At 41.3% G+C, this 15,573-nt stretch overlaps 1 protein-coding gene across 4 annotated transcripts in view; it reads right to left on the bottom strand.

Annotated features, from left to right (window-relative positions):
• Positions 1-2,141: 2,141 nt before the first annotated feature.
• MFF (mitochondrial fission factor) overlaps positions 2,142-15,573 on the bottom strand; it is a 17,872-nt gene continuing 4,440 nt past the window's right edge. The window contains exons 4-8 of one of the 4 annotated variants that reach the window (XM_073674414.1): positions 15,204-15,292; positions 8,717-8,875; positions 8,494-8,556; positions 5,067-5,151; positions 2,142-3,201 (exon numbers count right to left, since the gene is read on the bottom strand). In XM_073674414.1, coding sequence (XP_073530515.1) covers positions 3,070-3,201; positions 5,067-5,151; positions 8,494-8,556; positions 8,717-8,875; positions 15,204-15,292 — 528 coding nt within the window. In that variant the 3' untranslated portion in view covers positions 2,142-3,069. The remainder of the gene's footprint in view (positions 3,202-5,066; positions 5,152-8,493; positions 8,557-8,716; positions 8,876-15,203; positions 15,293-15,573) is intronic. The other 3 variants (XM_073674415.1, XM_073674416.1, XM_073674417.1) reach the window with 3 other exon arrangements.

Here is a 15,573-nt window from a genome sequence, read left to right as displayed (position 1 = left end):
GCTTCCTGTCCCTACACAGGATATGGGATTACTCCTCCTATGTTGCTGTCATGGGGACGTACTGGAAAATGCGTTTATGTGCGTTTCTGCCATGCGTTTTTTCCAGTGCATTGAATAGGAAAAACGCAGGCAAATCCGTACAAAGAATGGACATGCTGCTGCTTCTTTTTCAGCACATGAAATCCTGTCAGGAAAATTCCTGATCATGTGCACAGCTCTTCCAAAATCCAATAGGAAATGCTGGGATAAGGTTTGCAATGCTGTTTTGGGGCCAAATCCACGCGGATTTGCTGCAGCAAAAACGCATAAAAAAACGCACCGTGTGCACATACCTTAAAGGAGAATCGCCAGTGGATCCAGGAAACGCGAGTACAGCCTGGTTTCTTTTTTTTAATAGCAAAATGCATCCAGGGGAGAAATGTAACTGAAATGGACAATCCCTTTAAGGAGAATATGAGAATGTTATACGTACATGTGCTGTCCATTTTAATAGTTGGACCTATAGGGCTGTTAAGATGAGCTTTGTTCTACCCACACAGACCAAAAGTCCATGTGAAAGGAAAATAATTATTTTAAAAAAATACTGCAATTATTAACATAGGGAAATGTAGATGTAAATTTTATATATTGCTGATGTATAAAAACGGATGCTATTAAGTTTTCATATGGATGACATACTGATGATTTTCATCCATATTGACACCAGCATTTAATCCATTTTTTTCTGGATGAAAATCTGACGATTTTTCATATGCTTGACTGAACCCGACCCAAGAATAAGATACGTTAGTGATGATCTCCATAACATAGTGATCTCCAGAGAAGTGACTTGTGCCTCCACAGCTTCCAGACAGGTCGATTTCAATAAATACATGTTCACAAAAATAAATAAATCTATATCTGTCTCTCCTCAATGAAGGGCAAAGAAAACATTTTTTTGATAACTTTATTTTTGTTCTGTACAGTTACATCTTAGTTATTGTATAAGTGACGAGCAAGACATAATATAATAAAAAGAGGCAAACCACACAAAACAAGAAAATGCTATAAAAAATTTCCTACACGAAAACCTTCCAACCGCCGGTGCTCCCCCACCCTGAATCCCACCACACATTGCATTCTGTGTTGCCAGTTACATTTACAGTGGATCCTTTTTATATTCAAATTTCAACTTTTGAGTCAAGATTTAACACACATTCTACATATACTAAGAGCAGATTACACTAGTTCTAAATACATATTAAAATATAAACTGTTTAAATGACGTTTTTCTTTGTGTCGCTATGTCCCGCTCGTCTCACCATACTGTCTCCTGTATCCATGACAAGAAGATCGAATGGGTTGTTCAGGATTTAAAAGAAATGTGTAAGAGCAGGGAATGTGATACTTTTTATTCTAAGAATTACTCACTTGTTAAATCTGAGCAGCTCTGCTCCGGTGATCGCTCTGCTTTACTGCAGCAATGGCATGCCGTACATCTGTGTACCTGGTGAGACCACTGAGGCTAGTAAGAGCGGCTCGCAGCGGTCACAGGGGTGTATGTGACACTATTGCTACGAGGAAATAATCGGGGACTGGAACAGCGGAGCTAGAACAGAGGGAACTTAACAGGCAAGGAATCTTTATTTTTAAGGGAGCAGTCAGATGGTCAAATAAATTGGAGTGATACATGAAGCTGTCCCGCTCGGGTCGTCGGCCAGTCCGTGAACGGCGTTCTCAATTATATGGCCGTCTGACTGCTTTTTATTCTATTTTTACATGCTGTCATATTTTATCTTTTAAATCCTAGATAACCCCTTTAATGTATCAGAAATAAATAATATATTTAGCACTACCTGACACCAAGATCATTATAGCCACAATTCAGCATTTCTTTTAAGAAAATGTTAAGAATTCCTATTTCGCACATGCAAAGACGGCCAAGCCATTGATTTATTCACAGGTTTTCAGTGGATATATATTAAGAAAACACAATAGGAGAGGGAGAGGCAAGCTTTTGTAGCGGAATAGGTCCTCACTTTACTTTAGTATTATACTGGCACGTGACTACTGCAGTCAATCAATTGCCTCAGTCATCATGTCTCAAGCAACACCAGCAGTACTAGCCAATATTATTTGAAAAAAAAATAACATCTTAGCTATTCCTGCTTTTTTTTTTAATAATGACCTTTTTCATTTTATAGAAGAGCTTCCAAACTCTGATCTTCAATCTTGTCAATGTGAACTTCCATATTTTCTTACATCTGAACAGTCCCCGTCACCCCTTTCAAAAAGGACAGATGGACAATTGACAAATCCTCTAGTGACGAGCTGGACCAGCGGCCAGATTTACACATGGACTAAGGTGGGGAGCTAGAAATGTAACCAAAAATAAAGAGAAATGTAAGTGCTTTCTTTATACCTGCCCTGTGTGAAAAAATAAAAAAAACTTTTTATGGAAATCTGGCCTAGAGCTACATTTGTCTTCATGTCCTGAGCATAGTCCAAAATATATATACATCACTACAACAATGCACAATATGGCATGAGGCACAAGCATTAATAATGGGACTGTGCACTTCTGGGCAACCCCAAAATACCAATAAACCCTGTCACATCTGGAAGATGTGGCTTAATTATGGTTGAAATTCATTGCAATTGCCTTTTCATTTTTTTCGTTTCACATGACCCCTCTGTGCTATAGTGATATCATCTTCTAACCACCTCATCCCTGTCCCGTAACTTAAAACAGAAACCTATAGAAGTCCATGATGTCTTATATGTCAGGAATGATTCTCGCATGCTGTATGTATAAAGAAGGCTTTGAGAGACGACACAGACTTCACTCCAGCATAATACGGATGATGAAAAAAAAACAAAAAACTGATTTTTACATGAGCCCAGTAGCAGGCAGAGCTGGATGCGCTCTCTGCGGCACAGCTGGAGGGACGGGATGTAGGTTCCCACGTTGGGCTGATGATTTGTGCTGTGCGTTTAGGTCTCTCCCACTGCTGTCTGTGTAGTTGTAAGGTTCGGTGGGTCTCTTTGTATGAGCTCTGTGCAGTCTCTTGCATTAAAAGTGGCAAAGTCTTAACGCCTGAACCAGAACCAGCTGTTGAGGAGCCAGAAGGCCACAGTGATGGAGTACATGACCATTTCCCTTTTGATCCTCTCCTTGTTCTCCTCTTCCAGGAGGAGAAGACGTCTGTTCAGCTTGACTATCTGTGAATTTAGAAATAACCTGGTGACACAGTGTTGATTTGACAGCAGCCTATTAATTGCCCAGTTCAATCAGTAATTGGCAGACTTACACATCATCTTTCATACCAGGGTCATGCTTCCCATTCTGAGGGTAGTATAAATAATGACCCCGATTCCAGCGGTATATCAATTACTGAGCCTCTTGCTTTCATGTTGATACTTTTTGTTTCTGCTAGTTCTCACAATAAGCTGTGTAGAAACCTTGCATCATTAACAGACAACTTTCTGCGTACACAGTGCACTGGCAGAAATCTACTCATCAATGGTGGGTTGCGGGGCCAGTCATTGATCATGAATAGTGAGGAGCGAAAGCAGGATCTAAATCATTGAACAAACTAGCTGCAGTGGTTGAGCAGCGATTTAGCAAAATGACAGCAAGAAGCCCAATAAGTGACAACACAGGAATGAGGTTCTCTGTCCCTATTTAAAGACTTTGGACACTTTCAGTAAACTCTTGCCCTCGCACATAGTTAATGTTTTTTTTTTTTTAATCTGTGCTTTACCTACCTTCCCGAGATCCAGCCCTGAGTATCCACCTCTGCCACAGTCTCTATTGGATACTGTAATGGCGACATTTCGACAGCGCTGCAGCCAATCACAGTGTTGAGTAACTTTACCAGTGTAGATGGGATGATTGTGATTGGCTGCAGCACTGTCGACATGACATCACCGCTGCAGCCAAATAACAGACATGAAGCAGCAATAGCACAGCGATGGACCTAGGGAGGGTAAGTAAAGTTACACTTTTGTTTTGTTTTTTAAAGCCAATTGGGAAAAGTTTTCTGTAAGGAAACAACCCCTTTAACTTTGCTCTAAGATAAGGCAGAAAAACCAGGTGAAAAATTATCTTTAAAGCTATGAAAGAATGTATAGCATTGCTACATACGGAATAAATAGTGGTAATCCCTGCGCTTTACAATGGTCTACATTTACACTAAAACTGCTTTACCCTCACCCGGTAAAGTCTGTGACTGCTAACCAATGCAGAAGTGCAGTACACACGATGGGCGTAAAATATCAGCCAGTCTACATACGGCATGGCTGTGCTCAATGTGCCTTACAGAGTATTAGGGCCTGCGATATACAGCATGGATGGCCAACTGCTCTGTTGGGAATAATGGCTTATACATAAAAAACATAGAAACATTTTATAGACATATAGTTTTAGAGTTCTCCACCCGTTTTACCTTGAAGTAATGTCTTTATTGTAATACTACATTTCCTTGCAGCGGCTGTTCAAAGGGATCTGGCTGGCTAAAGATGGCTTGCCTTGCTAAAATAAGTTTTTTACCAAAAGCAGGACTCTGGGAGATTAGCTGAAAACCCCAAGCAAACGCACAAGAAAATCCCTTTAAGTGAATGGAGCCAAGCTGCAATACTAAAACACACCTCATGGAAAAAGAGTGGCACCGTTTCCAGAAATAACACATCTATTGTGTCCCAGTTGTAGACATATGTACTGAACTGAAGCTGTAAGTCCAATCTATGAAACCCTCCTCATTCACCTCTGTATTCTTCATACATGTCTTTACAGCAGACACTTTATTGGCCCCAATTCTGTACTCTGAATCCAGAAGGTAAGAGGAGACGCATAAATATGGAGTACGGGAACTGGTAATAAACAGGAAGCAAACCAGCTCTGAAAACCAAGACTCATGTCTTAGTAAAGTAACTTCTTCCCGTTTTACTACAAGGGGGAAATTAGAACCTAAATGACATCAAAATGATGAAACTGCTCCCGATTCCTCTCAGATAGTCATGTAGAATATCTCCACCTGAGAAGAGTCACGAAACAATTTGACCACTACGACGTCACAATGACTAACCTGTCTTCTAAGTGACGCTGCATCCACTAGTGACAGGTCGTCTGGTGTCCCTTCCATGGTGGCATCCAGTGATGAAACTGCGTACCTACAGGAGAGTAATGTATTCAAGCGTTACTGAAAAAAGGGGTAAAGCGGTCGCAAAAGCAGCACTTGTGATCAAAGGTTGGTGCCATGAAACTAGTGAATGGCTGCATGTGCCTATTCGCTTCCCTTTCCATCTCTGAATCCTACATTCTGTTAAATACTTTTATCCTCGGGTTTATGGCGCGAGCAGTAAATACTCAGCCCCCGGGGTACATAAATGTGGGACCATCCCTCTACTATCCTATATTCATTGGTTATAGTACAATGCATAAACGACTGTAAATGCAAAGACCTCAATATTTTGGGGGTGATATTACAGAAGAACAAAAATACTGCTGGTAAGTTTCCTACACATTTGGTGCGGTACACGACACCTTTTCTTGAGCACATGGCTATAGGGCTCTATTAATCAAAGGCCAAAAAGAGCATTCTTTTCACCTTTATCTTGCAAGTGTAGTGGACTGCACTAATTTATCCTTCAAGTCATGAAAATAAAAATGTATAATGTGCAGCTAACCTATGTATGATATGCCTATGTGTGACCAGTGCCTAACGGTGGCATCCACATGGGCATACCTTATGAAAAGCTCCTGACACGTGTTCTGTATCATTATAGCCCATATGTGACGGACACCTCTGTTCCATAACATGTACAAGCTCTTACCGGCACACACATAAGGGCGCAGTCAGACGGCTGCATTGCAATCCTCGGACTGGCCGGCGGATCTCCTCACCCGAGCGTAACATGTATTTCTATGTAGCTGTCCCGCTCGGGTCAGGAGAGCTGCCAGCCAGTCCGAGCAATGCTATGCGATCGTCGTCCGTTTTATACGGCCGTCTGACTGCACCCTCAAGCACAGACTGACCATCATGTGAGCATGGCCTCCGTGTAGGTGTATGATACCTTTTTGGTTCCTAAGTGTATCAGTCTATGGACTACACTGATTTCTGGAGAGATTTTTTCTATGTAGGAGGTGCGATGTGATGTTTGGAAGCAAAATTCACAAAAGCAAGAAAATCAGAAAGACCGAAGTAACATGCAGCAATGAGAAAAAAATGTCATTCCAGCCAAATTAAAGCAGCAGGGTCATGAAGGATTATCATCCGAATTCAAAGCTTTTGTATTAAAAATAAATGAATCAAATCATACCAGTGAATTATAGGGTCGCTGGACATAAAGGACTGGGTCAGATGGATCATTTATCTGCTTGGGATATTCACTATAGCTATAGTACAACGGTATATATTTTTCCAATATATTTGATAAGCCACAGGATATATATGCCCTATTGCTTTTTACTTACTTATAACAGAGTATATGTTTATTTTGTTTCTATCTTAGGTTTTGTCTGTTTAGTGGCCAGTATGAACAGGCTCCTACACATTGCATGTATACCAACTCGTACTCCAGTTCATTTCTTTTGGTTTTATTTTAGGTTCTTGCACTCGGTACACACGAGGCTGGGCATTACGTTTATATAGCGTCCCAATGCTGAGTGTCCATAGTTGGGCCCCGACCCTGCTCGGCTCGGCCCTTATTCACCTTGAGATCATTTTTTGACACATGGTAAGGTTTTAATACCAGATGTTTGGACCGTCCAGATTGGGTACACTTTGGCGTTGCACTATTGCTTTTTACTTACTTACAGTGGGGTATATGTTTATTCTGTTTCTATTTTAAATCCTGATCTAACTTAAAAGGGAACCGGTCACCAGTATTTTCACTGATAAACTATGCCCATCACCTTTAAGATCATAAGAATGAGGATCCTGCAACCCCCTTTATATCCTGAGAAGAAGTGTTTTATACTTGTCCCACGCTGTATGTAAATTGTCCGGTCCAATGGGTGTTTCCAAATTGTGATCAGCGCCGCCTCGGTCCCTTCAAACGCCGCCTCTTCTAACAGCATATAAGTGCATGACATATGTCCATGTAGTGCTCGAAGTCTCGCGCCTGCGCAGTGGAATCGGGGAGCTGCACAGGCGCACGCCATTATGCACTATTGAATAGCCAGTGCGCAGGCGCGAGACTTCGGGCACTACATGGCCAGACGTCATCCACTTCCATGCAGTTAGAAGAGGCGGCGTTTGAAGGGACCGGGGCAGCGCTGATCACAATAGGGAAACACCCATTGGACCGGACAATTTACATACAGCGCGGGACAAGTATAAAACACTTTCTGAGGTATGCAGAAGCACTTTTGAGGGTACAAAGTGGTTGCAAGATCCTAATTCTTATGATCTTAAAGGTGATGGGCACAGTTTATCAGTGAAAAAACTGGGACAGGTTTCCTTTAAAAGAGCAAGTTCCTACATAGCAGTCCCGGTGCGGACCTCCCACAGCAGCATTAAAGGGAATCTGTCAGCAGGTTTTTGCTACCCTATCTGAGAGCAGCATAATGTAGGTAAAGAGACCCTGATTGCAACGATATGTCACTTAGATTACTGGGTGCAGCAGTTGTGATACAACTAGAGATTTCAAATATAGAATGCAGCAGAGCTGAGAAAGCTAACTCCCCCACACCAGGCTCTGTATCTACAATGTCCATAGACAGTAAGCTGCTCATCACAGGAGGGGGCGGAGTCGGACTACCAGGCACAAGCCAGCTAGTCACAGCAATGATAATGTCCTAGTGATAAAACCTTACTTGTAAGTAAGAACAGCACACAGCCTGATAAGTGACACATCGTTGAATTCAGTGTTTTAACCCCTGCCTCATGCTGTCCTTAGATTACATAGCAAAAACCCGCCGGCTCTTTTTGATAGCTGCGGATATCACAGCGAAAATAGGGAGGCAGACTCACATTTCACCCTTTGCATTGCATCGGCAGCATAAACTGACATGCCGCAGATCTCAGAGCTGAAATTATTGTCAATTTACAATATGGTTATATTTCTCAGTAGATCTTAAAATCTCAGCGAATTTTCTGCAAGCGGAAAATCCACAGTATTTTCCCTACACACCCTAACGAGTTATTCCCATCTTAGCCATCCATGGTTTGCTGTGCTATGCGGTGTCTTCCTATTGAGTTATATGGGAATAGTGGAAACAGCATAGCACTGCCCGTCAGACTGTCCCTGGAGCACGACCTACTGTGGCGCTGCATATTCCCATCTTACCTAATAACTGCTGGAATGGTAATGACCCTTCAATGATTCCCCATACTGTGCTCACACCTTTACAATGGTGTCATATCGATATAGCTCATAAAAAAGTCCAATAAAAGTTGCTCCAGTCAAACAAACATGCCACTGACCCAGCCCTGAACAAGGAAGATTTGCAGCTCCTATTGCGATAAACAGTGATGGACAAGCAGCGCACCGGCAAATTGTGCTGATTACCTTGTATTATCATGATGAGGAGGAGCAGGAGCAGAGGCTGAAGACCCTCCACGCAAGACTGGCCTGGAGCATTAGGAAGGAAACAAGGACAGAAGGGGAAGTGAAGACAAGAAGGACAGGAATCACCCAACAAATAGAAGGTTTGGAGCCACAAATGAGCACAAAAGAGGAGAATATCTGAATGCATTGCAGGGGTTGGACAGGGAACAGGAAAGACATTCACCTGCGGTTTTCATCCAGCACATCGAGGACCTGCTGATAAGCCCTGCGGGTGGAGGTCTGGATGAGCGACAGAATGCCACGGGCAGAGAAAAGATCTGCTCCATCTGCGGGGAGCAAGGGAGCAGGGTTCGGGCGACCTGTGGGGGCAGGTGGAGTCGGGCTGACCGGAGGAGAGCAGCAAAGAGAAACACAGAAGTCAGACCGTGTGCGAGCGTGACCGAAAGGTGGATACATATCACTGACTGCAGATATGGACATTAGGGAGAGTACAGCAATGGAAGAGGCAAGAGAAGAGGAGGTCTACACAGCAGACAGGGATCTAATCAGAAAAGACAGGAAAGGGAAAAGGAGCAGGAACACCGCAAAAATCCACAAAAGACCGAGCAGAAGAAAATAAATCAGAAATATGAGATGGAAGGGAAAAAAGGAGAGAGAAGGTAGATACACATGCATGTTCTGGAGTCACTTACAGATGGAGCAAACAAGACAGGGGCAGAGAACGAGCAGCCAACCTCAGGCATCAACAGTCTACTACATAAGTCAGAGAACGTCCATGGACACAAACTATTTTTTAAATAATTCCATTTACGGTTATATAAAATGGAAAAGGTAAGCACTTTTGCAAATAGTTTTGTAAAAAAAAAAAAAAAATCTGTTATGGTTTTGAGTCTTAATCTCCTAAGTGTCTCCATGATAACAGACTACAACCCTAGGAGATGTAGACACAAAGCAATAGGAGATTTTGAATATTTTTTTTTTAAAATTTTTATTTTAGAAACACTAGAATGATAAATTGGTTGTAAAGGTGGATTCATTCTTAAACTAAGATGATCTTACTACTACCACTTTAAAGGAATTGTCCACGATTTGGAAAACCCCCTTTTTAAATAATATATTCCCCTTGTAAAGTAAAAACACCTACTCCCCCCTCGCGCACCGATGCCTTCCAGTGACGCTGAGTCTCTCATGACCAGGAACCAGCGGCTGCTGAGGAGCTGCAGTTCTTAAACCTCCGCGGATGTCCAAGGTTTGTGCAATGGAAGTGAGCGCACAGCAGCTCAATAGCAGCCGATGGACCCTGCAGTCAATGCGAGTCTCAGATGGTCCGGTGCCAACTTCGCTCAAACGGCCCTGGTATGGTGGGGTGAGTATAGGGTATTTTTATTTTTCAAGGGAAAATGTAGTATTTAAGAATGGGTTGTTCTTATAGTGGATAATCCCTTTAAGTCAGACATAAGACAAAAGCAAAACATTACCGAGTCGTGAATTGGGCACCAAAACTACAACAATGTGAACGATGCAAAAGAGGGACATAGAGAAAAATTGGGGTGCATTTTCAGACAGCACCAACATTTACCAGGCAGACTGAAGATGGGCCAAATTTATCACAGTGGTGCACACAGAGGGATAGATCTGACACATCTTAGTAGAAGTTAGAAACTTTACTCCAGCTCAATGCGGACTTACTTTAGATTAGTATTCTGTGCCAAAAAATGGTGCATGCATTTTAGCAATCAGGAGTATTTTATAACTCAAAGTCAAGCCCCCATTTCACTTTGGGCTAAAAAGTGTCTAAAACTAAGAATAAATGTGGGGCATATGGTTTTTTTTTTTGCATCTTTTTTTTGTCTCGTCACAGTGACACATCATTACCAGCAGCAGATAAATAGTTTTATTAATATGCATAACCATATTCATTCATTCACCACATAAGGGTGCCTCAGCAGAAATCCCACAAAAACATATTTATAAAAAACAAAAAATGAAGACTAAGGACTCATTCAGATGTCAGTTTTTTCCCCCCCAAGTACAAGAAAAATGGACCGAGTTTCATCAGTGTTTTTGATCAGTGTCCTCGTTTTTGGTCAGAGCGTCAAAAAAAATAATTAATTTCAAGCTGCTCCTATCAAACAATCAATGAAAAAAAAACGTACACAACACAGAAGGCATCCAATCGCTGTGATTTTTTTCACTGACCTTTCTAGCATTAGGGATTTTGATACAACACTCAGATCAAAATGGAACACCTCTGCAATTTTGCAGAAATATATATTATATTATAATATATATTATATATTATAATATATATATATATATATATATATATATATATATATATATATATATATATATATATATATATATATATATATATATATATATATATATATATATATATACACATATATACACACATACATACAGTACAGACCAAAAGTTTGGACACACCTCATTTAAAGATTTTTCTGTATTTTCATGACTATAGAAATTGTACATTCACACTGAAGGCATCAAAACTATGAATTAACACATGTGGAATTATATACTTAACAAAAAAAGTGTGAAACAACTGAAAATATGTCTTATATTCTAGCTTCTTCAAAGTAGCCACCTTTTGCTTAGATGACTGCTTTGCACACTCTTGGCATTCTCTTGATGAGCTTCAAGAGGTAGTCACTGGAAATGGTCTTCCAACAATCTTGAAGGAGTTCCCAGAGATGCTTAGCACTTGTTGGCCCTTTTTCCTTCACTCTGAGGTCCAGCTCACCCCAAACCATCTCGATTGGGTTCAGGTCTGGTGACTGTGGAGGCCAGGTCATCTGGCGTAGCACCCCATCACTCACCCTCTTGGTCAAATAGCTCTTACACAGCCTGGAGGTGTGTTTGGGGTCATTGTCCTGTTGAAAAATAAATGATGGTCCAACTAAATGCAAACCGGATGGAATAGCATGCCGCTGCAAGATGCTCTGGTAGCCATGCTGGCTCAGTATGCCTTCAATTTTGAATAAATCCCCAACATTGTCACCAGCAAAGCACCCTCACACCATCACACCTCCTCCTCCATGCTTCAGGTGGGAACCAGGCATGTAGAGTCCATCCGTTCACCTTTTCTGCGTCGCACAAAGACACGGTGGTTGGAACCAAAGATCTCAAATTTGAGACTCATCAGACCAAAGCACAGATTTCCACTGGTCTAATGTCCATTCCTTGTGTTCTTTAGCCAAAACAAGTCTCTTCTGCTTGTTGCCTGTCCTTAGCAGTGGTTTCCTAGCAGCTATTTTACCATGAAGGCCTGCTGCACAAAGTCTCCTCTTAACAGTTGTTGAAGAGAGGTGTCTGCTGCTAGAACTCTGTGTGGCATTGACCTGGTCTCTAATCTGAGCTGCTGTTAACCTGCAATTTCTGAGGCTGGTGACTCGGATAAACTTATCCTCAGAAGCAGAGGTGACTCTTGGTCTCCCTTTCCTGGGGCGGTGCTCATGTGAGCCAGTTTCTTTGTAGCGCTTGATGGTTTTTACAACTGCACTTGGGGACACTTTCAAAGTTTGCCCAATTTTTCGGACTGACTGACCTTCATTTCTTCTTGCCATAATACAAATTCTAACAGTCTATTCAGTAGGACTATCAGCTGTGTATCCACCAGACTTCTGCACAACACAACTGATTGTCCCAACCCCATTTATAAGGCAAGAAATCACCCTTATTAAACCTGACAGGGCACACCTGTGAAGTGAAAACCATTTCCGGTGACTACCTCTTGAAGCTCATCAAGAGAATGCCAAGAGTGTGCAAAGCAGTCATCAAAGCAAAAGGTGGCTACTTTGAAGAACCTAGAATATAAGACATATTTTCAGTTGTTTCACACTTTTTTGTTAAGTATATAATTCCACATGTGTTAATTCATAGTTTTGATGCCTTCAGTGTGAATGTACAATTTTCATAGTCAAGAAAATACAGAAAAATCTTTAAATCAGAAGGTGTGTCCAAACTTTTGGTCTGTACTGTATATATGTATAATATGTGAACAGCCCCCTGGACCATCATAGGTGCGAGTTGAAAAATGGCTGTCTAAATGAGCCCGTGAAATTTAAGTCGTTTTTGCTTTGAATTAAACAGTTTTCTAGAGAAAGCATGTGATTCTTAATGGTTATCAAAAAATTATGTCATCCTTGTACACTATTAACTTAATATAAGAATATGCAATATCCATATTATTGCCCATATGACTTACAAGAATTAACCCCCTCAACCTGCTTGCTTGGATATCACATTCTGACTAACAAACCACAAGTGGCTTCTGTGTATTACATTAGGCCAGTTCTGTATTCCCGCTTTGCAGTGTTGCTTGTGTAGATGTGATTAAATGATAAGCAGGAGACAGCACTTCCGTTATCTAAAATGTATTGTGTGTATAAGGCTATGTGCCCACGTTGCGGACCTGAAGCATATTTTTTACGCATCTCCCTGGCGGGAAAATCGCATGCGGATATTACATGCGGTTTTCCCGCCAGGTAGAAGCGTTTGTGAGGCGTCTTTGCATGCATTTCCGCATGCGGGTTATCAAGCACTTCTCCAAGTGATTATAAGCATCACTTGGAAAAGTGCTTTGACAACTTGTTCACACTATATAAATCCATGCAACCGGCATGAATTTATATAGTGTGACCAAGTAATAGTTAAAAAAAAGAATCAGAATGGTAAAAAATAAAGTTTATACTCACCTACCGATGCATTCTGTGCCCCGTCCGGAGTCTTGAGCGGCTCACGCTGTTGTGTGCAGGACCTGCGGTGACGTCATTGAGTCATGTGATGGGTGACATGACTCATGACGTGGCAGGTCCTTCAGACAACAGCGCGACAGAGGGAAAACATCAGAAGATAAGTATAAACTTTATTTTTTCTTTTTTTTACAGGTTCTTTGGTACCCAGGTCTGGATGAGAGTCTTCTCTCCTCCAGACTTGGGTACCATCCGCACATTGATTCCGCAGCGCTTCCGCAAAATTAAATGAACATGCTGCGGGTTTTTGACCGCAGCATATACGCTGCGGAAAAATCCGCAGCATGGGCATTGACATTGCGGAATGCCATTGGGGACCATGGGGTGCGGATATACATGCGTTTTACAAGCGTTTACGCTGCGGAAATTCCGCAGCATATACGCTTGAAAAACGCTACGTGGGCACACAGCCTTAAGAGAAAACAGATGTGAAGCAACAAATCACTGTCTCCACAAAGGCTGTCTGCATGGCTAGAAAAACAAAAGCTTATAAATTGTTTTAATCCTCAACTAAGTAAAACATGAAGCTCTACCAATACGTGATATACAACTATATAATGGTCTGATTTATTCCCCTCCATAACAGCATGGGTCATGTCCCAGAGTACCTGGGCTAAGCTGCAATACCAGGCACAGGCTGGGGACAGGAGAGGCACTATTATGGAAAAAGAAAGATGCTTTATTACCTAATCTCAGACAACACACTTTGAATGGATAATGACAATATGATAATGTCCTCTCATAATTATGTACATGCCTTTTTATACAAGTGTGCCAATATTAGTCATTTTGAAATCTAGGCTGTTTTTTTAAGATGCCCTCTAATCATGCAGCACCGGCTCAATGTACCCGCTCTAACCTTTGATATCATCCTCCAGTAGCTCCATATAACATTTTTTTTTTCTTTTTTACATACTCATCCATCACAAGCGAGCAGATGGAGGGAGCCTGCAGCGCTGAGAAGAAGCAGTGCGCTGCTGGAAAATTAAGTTTTAGCAAATAAGAGGCACCAAAACCATTCTACTCTGAAGCTGGATGGACTGAAGGGATGAAAAAGTCATAAAGGTAAAAACAAACAAGCGTTGTGTTGGGCTTTGCCTGTATATTTATAATAGCTATGCACATACTGCACTCTGAAAAAAAAAAGAAAGATATTGTCATTGTAGGAATAACCTTTTAAATTTTTTTTTTTATTTTATTTTTTTTCAAAGAGCAGTAAATGCATACTTATTAATATACAGATTAAGCCCAACAAAGTTTCTTTCTTATACCTTTTGTATCTTTTTCATCTCTATCTGCCCCCTCTATCTGCTTCATATAGCAGAGTGGTCCTATTTTCATGTGCTAAAACTATATTTCCCAGCAGAACTTGCTTTTCCTTGGTGCGGCAGTCCCCTGCCATCCTCCCCTGTGTGCTCCTGACAATTCCTCCCTCTCCGTTATCATTAAGCTAATGTAAGTGTAGAGTTCACCTTATGCTTCTGTGCACTCCCTGCTCCTGTACAGTACCCTGCCTTCTGCCATCACTACAGCTGCCTGTGTGGTTTTTATCATTAGCTGCTTCTAGCACAGCTCAACTCTCCTTCACTTCTCAAAAAAAAAAAAGTCATCCATGAAGTTACCTCCTGATGTTCAGAAGCTCCTATTCCATAATGCAGACAATGTTCATAGAAAAGCATTTCCTTATGTCCAGAACATGCCCCCATTATACCCTCCTGTGGAGAATAGTATATGTGCTTATATTCTGTGTTAACAGTTTGTGTAGAAACACAAAATACACAATATAGCTGAAATTTAATACAAGTCTAATAGAAAAAATAAATAGAAAACTCTTTATAGCAACAAGATAATTTACATATTTTTGTTCCTGGAATCATTTTCCCTCATGCAATGAGACAGACTAAAGTCTGGCGCTTGTGTCCTACTTACATGGAGTCATTTCTGACCAGCTGCCCATTGTGCCGTATGGTGGTCTCACTGACCGAGCGCTCCCTCTTCTGTCGTCCCATACTGCGCACCTAGCAATGAATTAACATGGCTTAATGGATTAAGGATGCAATAAAATAACGTGCATGTTTCCTTGTATTTTAAACAGCACACATGTCACAGCGCTGTCCTGTAATCATAGAGCCTGTACACCCTCCCGTGTCTGCACCTCAGATGTACACACAATCTAATGTCATACAAGAGGATCCGTCATCATCCCATAATACTCAAAATAATTATATACATTACATCCTTGTGCTATGCAGGTGCTTTTCCTTCTCTTAGGTGTCTCAGTTTATTCTTTAGGTTTCCA

This window comes from Phyllobates terribilis, unplaced genomic scaffold (assembly GCF_046119375.1).
Source record: "Phyllobates terribilis strain yellow unplaced genomic scaffold, ASM4611937v1 Scaffold_3__8_contigs__length_932513732, whole genome shotgun sequence".
Taxonomy (NCBI): domain Eukaryota; kingdom Metazoa; phylum Chordata; class Amphibia; order Anura; family Dendrobatidae; genus Phyllobates; species Phyllobates terribilis.
Note: the sequence above shows the minus strand (reverse complement) of the source record. Positions and strands in the feature narration are given on the sequence as shown.